General features: G+C 45.2%; 1 protein-coding gene across 1 annotated transcript in view; it reads right to left on the reverse strand.

Annotated features, from left to right (window-relative positions):
- LOC139272915 (protein EFR3 homolog B-like) overlaps window positions 1-19,307 on the reverse strand; it is a 1,121,614-nt gene that overhangs the window by 85,990 nt on the left and 1,016,317 nt on the right. Inside the window, exons 17-18 of the mRNA XM_070889016.1 lie at window positions 15,983-16,050; window positions 11,980-12,107 (exon numbers count right to left, since the gene is read on the reverse strand). Of these exons, the coding sequence (XP_070745117.1) occupies window positions 11,980-12,107; window positions 15,983-16,050 (196 nt within the window). The remainder of the gene's footprint in view (window positions 1-11,979; window positions 12,108-15,982; window positions 16,051-19,307) is intronic.

Below are 19,307 nucleotides of genomic sequence, written 5' to 3' on the forward strand. Positions count from 1 at the left end.
AGTCTGTGTCACACTAAACGACACAAATTAATCCCAGTCTGTGACTCACAAACAGCATAATTTCATCCCAGTATGTGTTACACTAAACAGCACAAATGAATCCCAGTCTGTGCATCACCAAACAACGCAAATTAATCCCAGTCTGTATCACATTAAACAGCATAAATTAATCCCAGTCTGTATCACAGAAAACAGCACAAATTAAATCCAGTCTGTGACACACTAAACAGCACAAATTAATCCCAGTCTGTGTCACACTAAACAGCACAAATTAATCCCAGTCTGTGTCACACTAAACAGCACAAATTAATCCCAATCTGTGACACACTAAACAGCACAAATTAATCCCAATCTGTGACACACTAAACAGCACAAATTAATCCCAATCTGTGACACACTAAACAGCACAAATTAATCCCAGTCTGTGACATACTAAAAGATACAAATTAATCCCAGTCTGTGACACACTAAACGACTCAAATTAATCCCAGTCTGTGACATACTAAAAGATACAAATTAATCCCAGTCTGTGACACACTAAACGACTCAAATTAATCCCAGTCTGTGACATACTAAACGATACAAATTAATCCCAGTCTGTGACATACTAAAAGATACAAATTAATCCCAGTCTGTGTCACACTAAACGGCTCAAATTAATCCCAGTCTGTGACACACTAAACGATACAAATTAATCCCAGTCTGTGACATACTAAAAGATACAAATTAATCCCAGTCTGTGTCACACTAAACGACTCAAATTAATCCCAGTCTGTGACATACTAAACGGCTCAAATTAATCCCAGTCTGTGACATACTAAAAGATACAAATTAATCCCAGTCTGTGTCACACTAAACGGCTCAAATTAATCCCAGTCTGTGACACACTAAACGATACAAATTAATCCCAGTCTGTGCAACACGAAACAGCACCAATTAATCCCAGTCTGTGTCACACTAAACAGCACCAATTAATCCCAGTCTGTGTCACACTAAACGACACAAATTAATCCCAGTCTGTGTCACACGAAACAGCACAAATTAATCCCAGTCTGTGTCACACTAAACGATACAAATTAATCCCAGTCTGTGTCACACGAAACAGCACAAATTAATCCCAGTCTGTGACACACTAAACGACTCAAATTAATCCCAGTCTGTGACATACTAAAAGATACAAATTAATCCCAGTCTGTGTCACACTAAACGGCTCAAATTAAACCCAGTCTGTGACATACTAAAAGATACAAATTAATCCCAGTCTGTGTCACACTAAACGACTCAAATTAATCCCAGTCTGTGACATACTAAAAGATACAAATTAATCCCAGTCTGTGACACACTGAACAGCACAAATTAATCCCAGTCTGTGTCACACTAAACAGCACAAATTAATCCCAGTCTGTGTCACACTAAACAGCACAAATTAATCCCACTCTGTGACACACTAAACAGCACAAATTAATCCCAGTCTGTGACACACTAAACGACTCAAATTAATCCCAGTCTGTGACATACTAAAAGATACAAATTAATCCCAGTCTGTGTCACACTAAACGGCTCAAATTAAACCCAGTCTGTGACATACTAAAAGATACAAATTAATCCCAGTCTGTGTCACACTAAACGACTCAAATTAATCCCAGTCTGTGACATACTAAAAGATACAAATTAATCCCAGTCTGTGACACACTGAACAGCACAAATTAATCCCAGTCTGTGTCACACTAAACAGCACAAATTAATCCCAGTCTGTGTCACACTAAACAGCACAAATTAAACCCAGTCTGTGACACACTAAACAGCACAAATTAATCCCACTCTGTGACACACTAAACAGCACAAATTAATCCCAGTCTGTGACACACTAAACGACTCAAATTAATCCCAGTCTGTGACATACTAAAAGATACAAATTAATCCGAGTCTGTGACACACTAAACGACTCAAATTAATCCCAGTCTGTGACATACTAAACGATACAAATTAATCCCAGTCTGTGACATACTAAAAGATACAAATTAATCCCAGTCTGTGTCACACTAAACGGCTCAAATTAATCCCAGTCTGTGACACACTAAACGATACAAATTAATCCCAGTCTGTGACATACTAAAAGATACAAATTAATCCCAGTCTGTGTCACACTAAACGACTCAAATTAATCCCAGTCTGTGACATACTAAACGGCTCAAATTAATCCCAGTCTGTGACATACTAAAAGATACAAATTAATCCCAGTCTGTGTCACACTAAACGGCTCAAATTAATCCCAGTCTGTGACACACTAAACGATACAAATTAATCCCAGTCTGTGCAACACGAAACAGCACCAATTAATCCCAGTCTGTGTCACACTAAACGGCTCAAATTAATCCCAGTCTGTGTCACACTAAACGGCTCAAATTAAACCCAGTCTGTGACATACTAAAAGATACAAATTAATCCCAGTCTGTGTCACACTAAACGACTCAAATTAATCCCAGTCTGTGACATACTAAAAGATACAAATTAATCCCAGTCTGTGACACACTGAACAGCACAAATTAATCCCAGTCTGTGTCACACTAAACAGCACAAATTAATCCCAGTCTGTGTCACACTAAACAGCACAAATTAAACCCAGTCTGTGACACACTAAACAGCACAAATTAATCCCACTCTGTGACACACTAAACAGCACAAATTAATCCCAGTCTGTGACACACTAAACGACTCAAATTAATCCCAGTCTGTGACATACTAAAAGATACAAATTAATCCCAGTCTGTGACACACTAAACGACTCAAATTAATCCCAGTCTGTGACATACTAAACGATACAAATTAATCCCAGTCTGTGACATACTAAAAGATACAAATTAATCCCAGTCTGTGTCACACTAAACGGCTCAAATTAATCCCAGTCTGTGACACACTAAACGATACAAATTAATCCCAGTCTGTGACATACTAAAAGATACAAATTAATCCCAGTCTGTGTCACACTAAACGACTCAAATTAATCCCAGTCTGTGACATACTAAACGGCTCAAATTAATCCCAGTCTGTGACATACTAAAAGATACAAATTAATCCCAGTCTGTGTCACACTAAACGGCTCAAATTAATCCCAGTCTGTGACACACTAAACGATACAAATTAATCCCAGTCTGTGTCACACTAAACGGCTCAAATTAATCCCAGTCTGTGTCACACGAAACAGCACCAATTAATCCCAGTCTGTGTCACACTAAACGATACAAATTAATCCCAGTCTGTGTCACACGAAACAGCACAAATTAATCCCAGTCTGTGACACACTGAACAGCACAAATTAATCCCAGTCTGTGTCACACTAAACAGCACAAATTAATCCCAGTCTGTGTCACACTGAACAGCACAAATTAATCCCAGTCTGTGACACACTAAACAGCACAAATTAATCCCACTCTGTGACACACTAAACAGCACAAATTAATCCCAGTCTGTGACATACTAAAAGATACAAATTAATCCCAGTCTGTGTCACACTAAACGGCTCAAATTAAACCCAGTCTGTGTCACACTAAACGACTCAAATTAATCCCAGTCTGTGACATACTAAAAGATACAAATTAATCCCAGTCTGTGACACACTGAACAGCACAAATTAATCCCAGTCTGTGTCACACTAAACAGCACAAATTAATCCCAGTCTGTGTCACACTAAACAGCACAAATTAAACCCAGTCTGTGACACACTAAACAGCACAAATTAATCCCACTCTGTGACACACTAAACAGCACAAATTAATCCCAGTCTGTGACACACTAAACGACTCAAATTAATCCCAGTCTGTGACATACTAAAAGATACAAATTAATCCCAGTCTGTGACACACTAAACGACTCAAATTAATCCCAGTCTGTGACATACTAAACGATACAAATTAATCCCAGTCTGTGTCACACTAAACAGCACAAATTAATCCCAGTCTGTGACATACTAAAAGATACAAATTAATCCCAGTCTGTGTCACACTAAACGGCTCAAATTAAACCCAGTCTGTGTCACACTAAACGACTCAAATTAATCCCAGTCTGTGACATACTAAAAGATACAAATTAATCCCAGTCTGTGTCACACTAAACGGCTCAAATTAATCCCAGTCTTTGACGCACTAAACGATACAAATTAATCCCAGTCTGTGACATACTAAAAGATACAAATTAATCCCAGTCTGTGTCACACTAAACGACTCAAATTAATCCCAGTCTGTGTCACACGAAACAGCACAAATTAATCCCAGTCTGTGACACACTGAACAGCACAAATTAATCCCAGTCTGTGTCACACTAAACAGCACAAATTAATCCCAGTCTGTGTCACACTGAACAGCACAAATTAATCCCAGTCTGTGACACACTAAACAGCACAAATTAATCCCACTCTGTGACACACTAAACAGCACAAATTAATCCCAGTCTGTGACATACTAAAAGATACAAATTAATCCCAGTCTGTGTCACACTAAACGGCTCAAATTAAACCCAGTCTGTGTCACACTAAACGACTCAAATTAATCCCAGTCTGTGACATACTAAAAGATACAAATTAATCCCAGTCTGTGACACACTGAACAGCACAAATTAATCCCAGTCTGTGTCACACTAAACAGCACAAATTAATCCCAGTCTGTGTCACACTAAACAGCACAAATTAAACCCAGTCTGTGACACACTAAACAGCACAAATTAATCCCACTCTGTGACACACTAAACAGCACAAATTAATCCCAGTCTGTGACACACTAAACGACTCAAATTAATCCCAGTCTGTGACATACTAAAAGATACAAATTAATCCCAGTCTGTGACACACTAAACGACTCAAATTAATCCCAGTCTGTGACATACTAAACGATACAAATTAATCCCAGTCTGTGTCACACTAAACAGCACAAATTAATCCCAGTCTGTGACATACTAAAAGATACAAATTAATCCCAGTCTGTGTCACACTAAACGGCTCAAATTAAACCCAGTCTGTGTCACACTAAACGACTCAAATTAATCCCAGTCTGTGACATACTAAAAGATACAAATTAATCCCAGTCTGTGTCACACTAAACGGCTCAAATTAATCCCAGTCTGTGACGCACTAAACGATACAAATTAATCCCAGTCTGTGACATACTAAAAGATACAAATTAATCCCAGTCTGTGTCACACTAAACGACTCAAATTAATCCCAGTCTGTGACATACTAAACGGCTCAAATTAATCCCAGTCTGTGACATACTAAAAGATACAAATTAATCCCAGTCTGTGTCACACTAAACGGCTCAAATTAATCCCAGTCTGTGTCACACTAAACAGCACCAATTAATCCCAGTCTGTGTCACACTAAACGACACAAATTAATCCCAGTCTGTGTCACACGAAACAGCACAAATTAATCCCAGTCTGTGTCACACGAAACAGCACAAATTAATCCCAGTCTGTGTCACACTGAACAGCACAAATTAATCCCAGACTGTGACACACTAAACAGCACAAATTAATCCCAGTCTGTGTCACACTAAACGACACAAATTAATCCCAGTCTGTGACTCACAAACAGCATAATTTCATCCCAGTATGTGTTACACTAAACAGCACAAATGAATCCCAGTCTGTGCATCACCAAACAACGCAAATTAATCCCAGTCTGTATCACATTAAACAGCATAAATTAATCCCAGTCTGTATCACAGAAAACAGCACAAATTAAATCCAGTCTGTGACACACTAAACAGCACAAATTAATCCCAGTCTGTGTCACACTAAACAGCACAAATTAATCCCAGTCTGTGTCACACTAAACAGCACAAATTAATCCCAATCTGTGACACACTAAACAGCACAAATTAATCCCAATCTGTGACACACTAAACAGCACAAATTAATCCCAATCTGTGACACACTAAACAGCACAAATTAATCCCAGTCTGTGTCACACTAAACAGCACAAATTAATCCCAGTCTGTGTCACACTAAACAGCACAAATTAATCCCAATCTGTGACACACAAAACAGCACAAATTAATCCCAATCTGTGACACACTAAACAGCACAAATTAATCCCAATCTGTGACACACTAAACAACGCAAATTAATCCCAGTCTGTGACACACTAAACAGCACAAATTAATCCCAGTCTGTGTCACACTAAACAGCACAAATTAATCCCAATCTGTGACACACTAAATAGCACAAATTAATCCCAGTCTGTGACACACTAAACAGCACAAATTAATCCCAGACTGTGTCACACTAAACAGCACAAATTAATCCCAGACTGTGTCACACTAAATAGCACAAATTAATCCCAGTCTGTGTCACACTAAACAGCACAAATTAATCCCAGACTGTGACACACTAAACAGCACAAATTAAACCCAGTCTGTGACACACTAAACAGCACAAATTAATCCCAGTCTGTGTCACACTAAACGGCTCAAATTAATCCCAGTCTGTGACGCACTAAACGATACAAATTAATCCCAGTCTGTGACATACTAAAAGATACAAATTAATCCCAGTCTGTGTCACACTAAACGACTCAAATTAATCCCAGTCTGTGACATACTAAACGGCTCAAATTAATCCCAGTCTGTGACATACTAAAAGATACAAATTAATCCCAGTCTGTGTCACACTAAACGGCTCAAATTAATCCCAGTCTGTGTCACACTAAACAGCACCAATTAATCCCAGTCTGTGTCACACTAAACGACACAAATTAATCCCAGTCTGTGTCACACGAAACAGCACAAATTAATCCCAGTCTGTGTCACACGAAACAGCACAAATTAATCCCAGTCTGTGTCACACTGAACAGCACAAATTAATCCCAGACTGTGACACACTAAACAGCACAAATTAATCCCAGTCTGTGTCACACTAAACGACACAAATTAATCCCAGTCTGTGACTCACAAACAGCATAATTTCATCCCAGTATGTGTTACACTAAACAGCACAAATGAATCCCAGTCTGTGCATCACCAAACAACGCAAATTAATCCCAGTCTGTATCACATTAAACAGCATAAATTAATCCCAGTCTGTATCACAGAAAACAGCACAAATTAAATCCAGTCTGTGACACACTAAACAGCACAAATTAATCCCAGTCTGTGTCACACTAAACAGCACAAATTAATCCCAGTCTGTGTCACACTAAACAGCACAAATTAATCCCAATCTGTGACACACTAAACAGCACAAATTAATCCCAATCTGTGACACACTAAACAGCACAAATTAATCCCAATCTGTGACACACTAAACAGCACAAATTAATCCCAGTCTGTGTCACACTAAACAGCACAAATTAATCCCAGTCTGTGTCACACTAAACAGCACAAATTAATCCCAATCTGTGACACACAAAACAGCACAAATTAATCCCAATCTGTGACACACTAAACAGCACAAATTAATCCCAATCTGTGACACACTAAACAACGCAAATTAATCCCAGTCTGTGACACACTAAACAGCACAAATTAATCCCAGTCTGTGTCACACTAAACAGCACAAATTAATCCCAATCTGTGACACACTAAATAGCACAAATTAATCCCAGTCTGTGACACACTAAACAGCACAAATTAATCCCAGACTGTGTCACACTAAACAGCACAAATTAATCCCAGACTGTGTCACACTAAATAGCACAAATTAATCCCAGTCTGTGTCACACTAAACAGCACAAATTAATCCCAGACTGTGACACACTAAACAGCACAAATTAAACCCAGTCTGTGACACACTAAACAGCACAAATTAATCCCAGTCTGCGACACACTAAATGGCACAAATTAATCAGTCAGTGTCACACTAAACAGCAAAATTAAACCCAGTCTGTAACACACTAAACAGCACAAATTAATCCCAGTCTCTATCACACTAAACAGCACAAATTAAACCCAGTCTGTGTATCACTAAACAGCACAAATTAATCCCAGTCTGTGACACACTAAACAGCACAAATTAATCCCAGTCTGTGTCACACCAAACAGCACAAATTAATCCCAGTCTGTGACACACTAAACAGCACAAATTAATCTCAGTCTGTGTCACACTAAACAGCACAAATTAATCCCAGTCTGTGACTTACCATCACAGCACAAATTAATCCCAGTCTGTGACATACCATCACAGCACAAATTAATTCCTGTCTGTGTCACACTAAAAAGCACAAATTAATCCCAGTCTGTGTCACACTAAAAAGCACAAATTCATCCCAGTCTGTGACATACCATCACAGCACAAATTAATTCCTCTCTGTGTTTAACATCTGTAGTGGGGAAAATGCTTGAAGCTATGATTAAGTAAGAAATAGCGAGACATCTGGAAAGGAATAGTGCAATCAAACAGATGGAACATGGATTCATGAAGGGGAAATCATGTTTAACTTATTTACTGGAATTCCTTGAGGATATAACGAGCATGGTGGATTGAGGTGTGGTGTATTTAGATTTCCAAAAGGCATTCGATAAGGTGCCACACAAAAGGTTACTGCAGAAGATAAAGGTACGCGGAGTCAGAGGAAATGTATTAGCATGGATAGAGAATTGGCTGGCTAACAGAAAGCAGAGAGTCGGGATAAATGGATCCTTTTCAGGTTGGAAATCGGTGGTTAGTGGTGTGCCACAGGGATCGGTGCTGGGACCACAACTGTTTACAATATACATAGATGACCTGGAAGAGGGGACAGAGTGTAGTGTAACAAAATTTGCAGATGACACAAAGATTAGTGGAAAGTGGGTTGTGTCGAGGACACAGAGAGGCTGCAAAGAGATTTAGATTGGTTAAGCGAATGGGCTAAGGTTTGGCAGATGGAATACAATGTCGGAAAGTGTGAGGTCATCCACCTTGGAAAAAAAAACAGAAAAAGGGAATATTATTTGAATGGGGAGAAATTACAACATGCTGCGGTGCAGAGGGACCTGGGGGTCCTTGTGCATGAATCCCAAAAAGTTAGTTTGCAGGTTCAGCAGGTAATCAGGAAGGCGAATGGAATGTTGGCCTTCATTGCGAGAGGGATGGAGTACAAAAGCAGGGAGGGGTCCTGCTGCAACTGTATAGGGTATTGGTGAGGCCGCACCTGGAGTACTGCGTGCAGTTTTGGTCACCTTACTTAAGGAAGGATATACTGGCTTTGGAGGGGGTACAGAGATGATTCACTAGGCTGATTCCGGAGATGAGGAGGTTACCTTATGATGATAGATTGAGTAGACTGGGTCTTTACTCGTTGGAGTTCAGAAGGATGAGGGGTGATCTTATAGAAACATTTAAAATAATGAAAGGGATAGACAAGATAGAGGCAGAGAGGTTGTTTCCACTGGTCGGGGAGACTAGAACTAGGGGGCACAGCCTCAAAATACAGGGGAGCCAATTTAAAACCGAGTTGAGAAGGAATTTCTTCTCCCAGAGGGTTGTGAATCTGTGGAATTCTCTGCCCAAGGAAGCAGTTGAGGCTAGCTCATTGAATGTATTCAAGTCACAGATCGATAGATTTTTAATCAATAAGGGAATGGTTTCCTTGGTTATTGGCCTTGGGTTCCCAAACTGATCTTCAGTGAAGAAAGGTCCTTAACCCCAGTGTGATCGGAAGTGTGTTTGTTGCAGGAAAGTTTTTCTAACAGAGCACTGATCAGACACTTCCTCAAACTTCTCCCACCGTAACTGCAGCCGGTGGAACTGACCAGACAAAGGTTTGCACCCGGTTGTGCCGGGATCTCACGGACTCCTGGGCAGCCTTGAACAGACGCCAATCCCACAAATGGGCAGAGACTCCCTGCGTGAGGGATTCCCATTGCCTGTCCCACGGGACCGACCTGGCCAAGTACAGGATGCTGAAGGAGATGAGACACCAATCTGCAGACGGATGGAGCTGGTCCCAGTTTGTTGGGGGGGGTGGGGGGGCGGGAGGGGGTTGGGGTGTGCGGACCTGGGCCTGAGGGACCCCTCTTACCGATGGTGCCCATGCACCAGAGCTTCTAGCTTTGGGTAAGCAGGTGCCGGAGATATGCTCCCACTGACCCTGCTCACTCTGGCGAGGTCAGTGCTGGAGGGCACGGGTAGGCATGATGCAAGTATTACTGCCAGGATCACCACCCACAAACATTGGGCATTTCACCGGCAAATGGACACCAGTCCCAGCTGGACATTTCCACAATTAAAGCATCCTTGTGATCGCAGGAAATAACCCTCACTGTGCTGGGGCAGGATTCCCCTGTGCTGGGACTGGATTCCCCTGTGCTGGGACTGGACCACTCTGTGCTGGGAATGGACCACCCTGTGCTGGGGCTAGATCACCCTGTGCCGGGACTGGATCCCCAGTGCCTGGACTGGATCCCCCTGTGCCGGAACAGGATCTCCCTGTGCTGTGACTGGATCCCCTGTGCTGGGACTGGATCTCCTTGTGCCGGGACTGGACTGTGTGTCGGGGCTGGATCACGCTGTGCTAGGACTGGATCACCCTGTGCCAGGACATGATCCAAATGTATCGGGGGTGGATCTCCCTTGACTGGGACTGGATCATCCCGTGCCGATACTGGATCACCATTGGCTGGGACTGGATCATCCTGTGCCGAAACTGCATCGCCCTGTACTGGGACTAGATCCCCCTGTGCCAGGACTGGGTCACCCTGCATCGTGACTGGATCTCATCTTGTGCCGGGAATAGATCTCCCTCTGTGCCGGGTCTGGGTCCCCTTGTGCTGGAACTGGATCCTGCTGTGTCAGGCTTGGATCCCCCTGTACAGGTAATGGATTCCCCTGTGCCGGGACTGGATTATGCTGTGCCGAGACTGGATCCCGCTGTGCCAGGACTGGATCTCACTGTGCTGGGACAGGATTCGACTGTGCCGAGACTAGATCTCCCTTGTCTGGGACTGGGTCCCTATGTGCAGGGCCTGGGTCCCCTGCGCCAAGACTGGATCCCGCTGTGCCGAGACTGTCTCTCCCTTGGCTGGAACTGGATCACCCTGTGACAAGACTGGATCCTGCTGTTCTGAGACTGAATCTCTTTTGGCTGGGACTGGATCACCATGTGCCGAGACTGGATCACCCTGTGTCGAGATTGGATCACCTTTGGCTGGGATTGGATCGCCTTTGGCTGGGGCTGGATCATCCTGTGCCGAGACTGGATCACCCTGTGCCGAGACTGGATCTCACTGTGGCGGGACTGGATCACCCTGTGCCAGGGCTGGATCTCCCCTGGCTGGGACTGGATCCCGCTGTGCCGAGACTGGACCCCTGGGCCAGGACTGGATCTCCTTGTGCCAGGACTGGATCTCCTTGTGCCGGGACTGGATCCTGCTGTGCCAAGACTGGATCCCCCTGTGCCGATACTGGGTCTCCCTGTGCCAGGGCTGGATCTCCCTGTGCCAAGACTGGAATCCCCGTGTGCCGAAACTGGATCCCCTGGGCCAAGACTGGATTCCCCCCCCATGCCGAGATTTGATCTCCCTTGGCTGGGACTGGATCCCCTGTGCCGAGACTGGATCCCTCCCAACACACTGGGAACCATCTCTCTAACCTCATGTCTGGCCCCAGCTGACCCACCGGCATTGTCTCACTGCGGTTGATACAACTGATTGGAGCGGGGCCTCCCCCCTCTGCCCCATGTGCATGGGTTCCAGCACTGCAATGGCTGCAGTTACCTGGTTCTGACTGCAAGTGCCGAGGGGCGCCACCAAAATACTATGCTCGAGTGGGTATTACAGGTTGTTCCTCGGCCAGTCTCAGCCTCCCTGCTCCGAGTATCGCAGGCCTCTAACAGCGCCCACTCCCTCAGTTTGTGGCTCGCATGCTCGGTGATCCTGCACTCAATGAGTTTGATACTGTCGGAGAACAAACGCAAAGTCCCACCGGATTCGGAGGAGCCTTTACTCACACAACTCTCAAGGACTGCCCGGTCGTTGTGTGCAGGGTAAGACCGGGCTTCCTGCAGGCCCATACCTGTGAACTGTGGGATGTACGGGATGCCCAGCCGCTCAGAGCTGTAACCACTGCCTGCCAGAACTTCACTGATCTTACTCTGCAAGAACAGCATCTCCTTCTCCAGTCTGTCCATACATTCCGGTACTCTGCGCATGAGAGAAAGGTAAGAATGTAAGGTGAGGTTGTGAGACTGTGCAAGGACCCATTGAGCTCACAAATGCCCATTTCTGCTTTTTGCAGCAATAAGTACCACAGTCCCCACACAGCATTGACCTCTCTCCTGGCTTTCCGAGTGATTGAAAGCAAACTTCCGAAGAGCACCACTCTCCCGACACAGTGCCAAACGGAGTGTGTATTCAGCCACAGCAGGTGTAAAAGGACACCTTACCGTACGGCCTCAACATAAACCCATTTAGATCACCTCATCTGTGACACTATGCACAACTCACCAACACCAGTGGGCAGAGGAAATGTTTCAAAGACACCCAGCACTGATCCCTGTGGCACCCCACGAGTCACTGTTTGCCAACCAGAGAATGAACCATTTATCCCGACTCTCTGTTTTCTGTTAGTTAGCCAATCCTCTGTCCATGCTAATATATTACCCCCAACCCTGTGAACTTTTATCTTGTGCAGTAACCTTTTATGTGGCACCTTGTCAAATGCCTTCTGGAAATCCAAATACACATCCACTAATTCCCCTTTATCCACCCTGTTCGTTAGATCCTCAAAGAACTTCAGTAAATTTGTCAAACATGATTTCCCCTTCATAAAACCATGCTGACTCTGCTTGATTGAATCATGCTTTTCCAAAAGTCCTGCTACTGCTGCCTTAATAATTTTCCCAACGACAGATGTTAGGCTAACTGGTCTATAGTTTCCTGCTTTCTGTCTGCCTCCTTTTCTAAATAGGGGCGTTACATTTGCGGCTTTCCAATCTGCTGGGACCGCCCCAGAATCCAGGGAATTTTGGTAGATTACAACCAATGCATCCACTATCTCTGCAGCCACTTCTCTTAGGACCCTAGGATGCAGGCCATCAGGTCCAGGGGACTTGTCCACCTTTAGTCCCATTATTTTACCCAGTACTACTTCTTTAGTGATAGTGATTGTATTAAGTTCCTCCCTCCCTATAGCCCCAATGATTATCCACTATTGGGATGTTTTTAGAGTCCTCTACTGTGAAGTCTGATACAAAATATTTGTTCAACGTCTCTGCCATTTCCCTGTTCCACATTATTAATTCCCCAGTCTCATCCTCTAAGGGACCAACATTTACTTTAGTCAGTCTCTTCCTTTTCATGTACCTGTAGAAACTCTTACTATCTGTTTTTATATTTCTGCTAGTTTACTCTCATAATCTATCTTCCCTCTCTTTATTATTTTTTTGGTCGTTCTTTGCTGGTTTTTAAAAGTTTCCCAATCCTCTGGCCTCCCACTAATCTTGGCCACATTGTATGCCATTGTTTTCAATTTGATACCGTCCTTTATTTCCTTAGTTAGCCACGGATGGTTCTCCCTTCTCTTAAAGTATTTCCTTCTCATTGGAATATATTTTTGTTGAGAGTTATGAAATATCTCCTTAAATGTCCACCATTGTCCCACACTTTAATCTGTTTTCCCAGTCCACTTTAGCCAACTCTGCCTTCATACCTTTGCAGTCTCCTTTATTTAATCTTCGGAAACTGGTTTGAAGTCCAATTTTCTCACCTTCCAACTGAATTTGAAATTCAGCCATGCTATGATCACTCTTTCCTAGAGGATCTTTTACTAGAAAATCATTTATTAATCCTGTCTCATTACACAGTACCAGATCTAAGATAGCCTGCTCCCTGGTTGGTTCTGCAATGTACTGTTCAAGGAAACTATCCCGGATACACTCTATGAACTCTTCCTCAAGGCTACCTTGGCCCATTTGATTAGTCCAATCAATATGAAGATTAAAATCGGCCATGATTATTGCCGTTCCTTTTTTACAAGGCCTCCATTATTTCATGATTTATACTCTGTCCAACAGTGTAGCTACTGTTAGGGGTTCTATAGACTATGCCTACCAATGACTTCTTCCCCTAATTATTCCTTATTTCCACCCAAACTGATTCTACATCTTGATCTTCTGAGCCAATATCATTTCTCTAACGCACTGATCTCATCCTTTATTAACAGAGATACCCCACCTCCTTTTCCTTTCTGTCTATCCTTCCGAATGGTCAAATACCCCTGAATATTCAGTTCCCAGCCTTGGTCACCTTGCAACCACGTCTCTGTAATGGCTACCAGATCATACCCATTTATATCTATATGTGCCGTCAACTCATCTATTTTGTTACGAACGCCACGAGCTTTCAGATAAACAGCTTTTAGTTTTGTCTTTTTACCATTTTTCCTGCTTTGACCCCACTTTCTGATACACTCTGATGTTTATACATTCTGTCCCTTCCTGTCACGCTCTGGTTATCATTCCCCCCAGTGTTAACCTGCTCTATTGCCTTCACCTTGCTCTTTGATGTTTTAAATTTCCGCTCACCTGAACCCCCCCACTCACTATTTAGTTTAAAGCCCTCCCTACAGCCCTAGTTATTCGATTCGCCAGGACACTAGCTACAGCACGGTTTAAGTGAAGCCCGTCCCGATGGAACAGCTCCCTCTTACCCCAGTACTGGTGCCAGTGCCTCATGAACCAAAACCCATTTCTCCCGGACCATGTGAATGATTTAACCTGAGGGGTGTGACTGCCTCCTGGAACACAGCGTCCAGGTAACTTTCTTTATCTACTCTGGAAATGCGGCAGTTACCCAATTGGAAGCCGGTTAAATTTTTGTGTGTTGGGTGCACACCTGAAGCGAGTGTTGGTTGCCCACCTGAAGCGGGTGTTGGGTGTCCACCTGAAGCGGGTGTTAGTTGCCCACCTGAAGCGGGTGTTGGGTGTCCACCTGAAGCGGGTGTTAGTTGCCCACCTGAAGCGGGTGTTGGGTGTCCACCTGAAGCGGGTGTTGGGTGTCCACCTGAAGCGGGTGTTGGGTGTCCACCGGAAGCAGGTGTTGGGTGCCGTGCCCACCGGAAGCAGATGTTGGGTGCCGTGCCCACCTGAAGCAGGTGTTGGGTGCCCACCTGAAGTAGGTGTTGGCTGCCGTGCCCACCTGAAGCAGATGTTGGGTGCCGTGCCCACCTGAAGCAGATGTTGGGTGCCGTGCCCACCTGAAGCAGGTGTGGGGTGCCCACCTGAAGCAGATGTTGGGTGCCGTGCCCACCTGAAGCAGGTGTGGGGTGCCCACCTGAAGCAGATGTTGGGTGCCGTGCCCACCTGAAGCAGGTGTGGGGTGCCCACCTGAAGCAGATGTTGGGTGCCGTGCCCACCTGAAGCAGGTGTGGGGTGCTCACCTGAAGCAGGTGTTGGGTGCCCAGCTGAAGTGGGAGTGGAGTGCCCTGCATTTACCAAGCGGGGTCCGAACACTGCTTTTCAGCCCCCGATTGAAAGTCACCTAGAGATGTGCGGAGCTGGTTCTGAGCTTGCTGCTCCCAGTTGTTACAGGCAGACAGCCACCTCACTGCCTGCCTCATGTGTTGGGCACGAGTCCAATTTCTCGGCCTTTGTCTCCATCCCATCAGGCCAATTGCTAGCTGATAGTTAATCCTCACCTTCCCTGTTGGTGGTCCGGGGTGGGGAGGGGGGAGCGTCTGCCTGGGCTGGTAACAAGGAGCTACCCGCCCCCAAGACTGCCTCCTCCCAGTCACAAGGGATGGAACTGGTGCTCACAGTAAGGGAGACGGCCCCAGTGCACAGGGACCCGTCCACCAGCACTGGATCACAGATGTGGTGTACCGTCGAGCGAACAGGCAGAGCAGGGCCGCCTCTCCTCACCATACTGAGCTCCATCAGCAGAGAAAGTGTCAAGAACCACAAGAAACAGGCTGCGTACTGTGAAGGAAAGTTATGAATGTGAGGAAAACACAGCAGGAATCTCAAAAAACTCAAGACATTTGACAGGAGCTCATTCCCATTGCCATTGCGTGCACACACCTGCTTTCAGCCTCAAAGACTCCCTCCGGTAATAGGTATGGTGCTTCCTTATGTCGGACATCAATCACCTGTAAAAAAGACCGAACAGACAGGAAATCAATAACGCGGCAGAGGAAGATTGAATCATGGGTCCCACAGAGCGAGGGAGAGGGAGATCGAATCAGAGCGAGGGAGAGGGAGATCAAATCAGAGCGAGGGAGAGGGAGATCGAATCAGAGCGAGGGAGAGGGAGATCGAATCAGAGTGAGGGAGAGGGAGATCCAATCAGAGCGAGGGAGAGGGAGATCGAATCAGAGCGAGGGAGAGGGAGATCGAATCAGAGCGAGGGAGAGGGAGATCGAATCAGAGCGAGGGAGAGGGAGATCGAATCAGAGCGAGGGAGAGGGAGATCGAATCAGAGCGAGGGAGAGGGAGATCGAATCAGAGCGAGGGAGAGGGAGATCGAATCAGAGCGAGGGAGAGGGAGATCGAATCAGAGCGAGGGAGAGGGAGATCGAATCAGAGCGAGGGAGAGGGAGATCGAATCAGAGCGAGGGAGAGGGAGATCGAATCAGAGCGAGGGAGAGGGAGATCGAATCAGAGCGAGGGAGAGGGAGATCGAATCAGAGCGAGGGAGAGGGAGATCCAGTCAGAGTGAGGGAGAGGGAGATCGAATCAGAGCGAGGGAGAGGGAGATCCAGTCAGAGCGAGGGAGAGGGAGATCGAATCAGAGCGAGGGAGAGGGAGATCAAATTAGAGCGAGGGAGAGGGAGATCGAATCAGAGCGAGGGAGAGGGAGATCTAATCAGAGCGAGGGAGAGGGAGATCGAATCAGAGCGAGGGAGAGGGAGATCGAATCAGAGCGAGGGAGAGGGAGATCGAATCAGAGCGAGGGAGAGGGAGATCGAATCAGAGCGAGGGAGAGGGAGATCGAATCAGAGCGAGGGAGAGGGAGATCGAATCAGAGCGAGGGAGAGGGAGATCGAATCAGAGCGAGGGAGAGGGAGATCGAATCAGAGCGAGGGAGAGGGAGATCCAATCAGAGCGAGGGAGAGGGAGATCGAATCAGAGCGAGGGAGAGGGAAATCGAATCAGAGCGAGGGAGAGGGAGATCGAATCAGAGCGAGGGAGAGGGAGATCCAGTCAGAGCGAGGGAGAGGGAGATCGAATCAGAGCGAGGGAGAGGGAGATCGAATCAGAGCGAGGGAGGGGGAGATCGAATCAGAGCGAGGGAGAGGGAGATCCAATCAGAGCGAGGGAGAGGGAGATCGAATCAGAGCGAGGGAGAGGGAGATCGAATCAGAGCGAGGGAGAGGGAGATCCAATCAGAGCGAGGGAGAGGGAGATCCAATCAGAGCAAGGGAGAGGGAGATCGAATCAGAGCGAGGGAGAGGGAGATCTCATCATAAGAACACAAGAAATAGGAGCAGGAATCGGCCATCTCACCCCTCGAGCCTACTCCACCATTTAATAAGATCATGGCTGATCCGATCATGGACCCAGCTCCACTTCCCCGCCCGCTCCCCATAACCCTTCACTCCCTTATTGCTCAAAAATCTGTCTATCTCAACCTTAAATATATTCAATGACCCAGCCTCCACAGCTCTCTGGGGCAGAGAATTCCACAGATTCATGACCCTCTGAGAGAAGAAATTTCTCCTCATTTCCGTTTTAAATGGGTGACCCTTTATTCTGAGACTATGCCCCCTAGTTCGAGATTCCCCCACGAGGGGAAACATCTTCCCTGCATCTACCCTGTCAAGCTCCCTCATTATCTTATATGTTTTAATAAGATTATCTCTCATTCATCTAAACTCCAATAAGTGAGTATAGGCCCAATCTTTCGTCATAAGTCAACCCCTTCATCTCAGGAATCAACCGAGTGAATCTTCTCTGAACAGCCTCCAATGCAAGTATATCCTTACGTAAATACGGAGATTTAAACTGTACGCAGTACTCCAGGTGTGGCCTCACCAATACCCTGTACAGCTGTAGCAGGACTTCTCTGCTTTTATACTCTATCCCCCTTGCAATAAAGGCCAACATTCCATTTCCCTCCCTAATTACTTGCTGTAACTGCATACTAACTTTGTAAGAACATAAGAAATAGGAGCAGGAGTCAGCCATTTGAACCCTCAAGCCTGATCCACCATTCAATAAGATCATGGCTGATCTGATCATGGACTCAGCTCCACTTCCCTGCCCGCTCCCCATAACCCTTTACTTCCTTATCGTTCAAAAATCTGTCGAGCTCCGCCTTAAATATATTCAATGACCCAGCCTCCACAGCTCTCTGGGGCAGAGAATTCCACAGATTCACCACCTTCAGAGAGAAGAAATTCCTCCTCATCTCAGTTTTAAATGGGCGGCCCCTTATTCTGAGACTATGCCCCCTAGTTTTAGTTTCCCCTATCAGTGGAAATATCCTCTCTGCATCCACCTTGTCGAGCCCCCTCATTATCTTATATGTTCTGATAAGATCACCTCTCATTCTTCTGAACACCAATGAGTATAGGCCCAACCTACTCAACCTATCTTCATAAGTCAACCCCGTCATCTCAAGAATCAACCTACTGAACCTTCTCTGAACTGTCTCGAATGCAAGTGTATCCTTCCTTAAATACGGAGACCAAAACTGTACACAGTACTCCAGGTGTGGCCTCACCAATACCCTGTACAGTTGTAGCAGGACTTCTCTGCTTTTATACTCTATCCCCCTTGCAATAAAGGCCAACATTTATTGGCCTTCCTGATCACTTGCTGTACCTGCAAACGAACTTTTTGTGTTTCATGCACAAGGACCCCCAGGTCCCTCTGTACTGCAGCACTTTGCAATTTTTCTCCATTTAAATAATTATTTGCTTTTTCATTTTTTCTGCCAAAGTGGATAACCGCACATTTTCCCACATTATACTCCATCTGCCAAATTTTTGCCCACTCACTTAGCCTGTCTATATCCCTTTGCAGATTTTTTGTGTTCTCCTCACACATTGCTTTTCCTCCCTTCTTTGTATCATCAGCAAACTTGGCTACGTTACACTCAGTCCCTTCTTCCAAGTCGTTAATATAAATTGTAAATAGTTGAGTCCCCAGCACCGATCCCTGTGGAACCCCACTAGTTACAGTTTGCCGACCAGAAAATGACCTTTTTATCCCAACGCCCTGTTTTCTGTTAGTTAGCCAATCCTCTATCCATGCTAATATATTGCCCCCAACCCCGTGAACTTTTATCTTGTGCAGTAACCTTTTATGTGGCATCTTATTGAATGCCTTCTGGAAATCCAAGTATACCACATCCACTGGTTCCCCCTTATCCACCCTGTTCGTTACATCCTCAAAGAACTCC

Source organism: Pristiophorus japonicus, chromosome 9, assembly GCF_044704955.1.
Source record: "Pristiophorus japonicus isolate sPriJap1 chromosome 9, sPriJap1.hap1, whole genome shotgun sequence".
Classification (NCBI taxonomy): Eukaryota; Metazoa; Chordata; class Chondrichthyes; family Pristiophoridae; genus Pristiophorus; species Pristiophorus japonicus.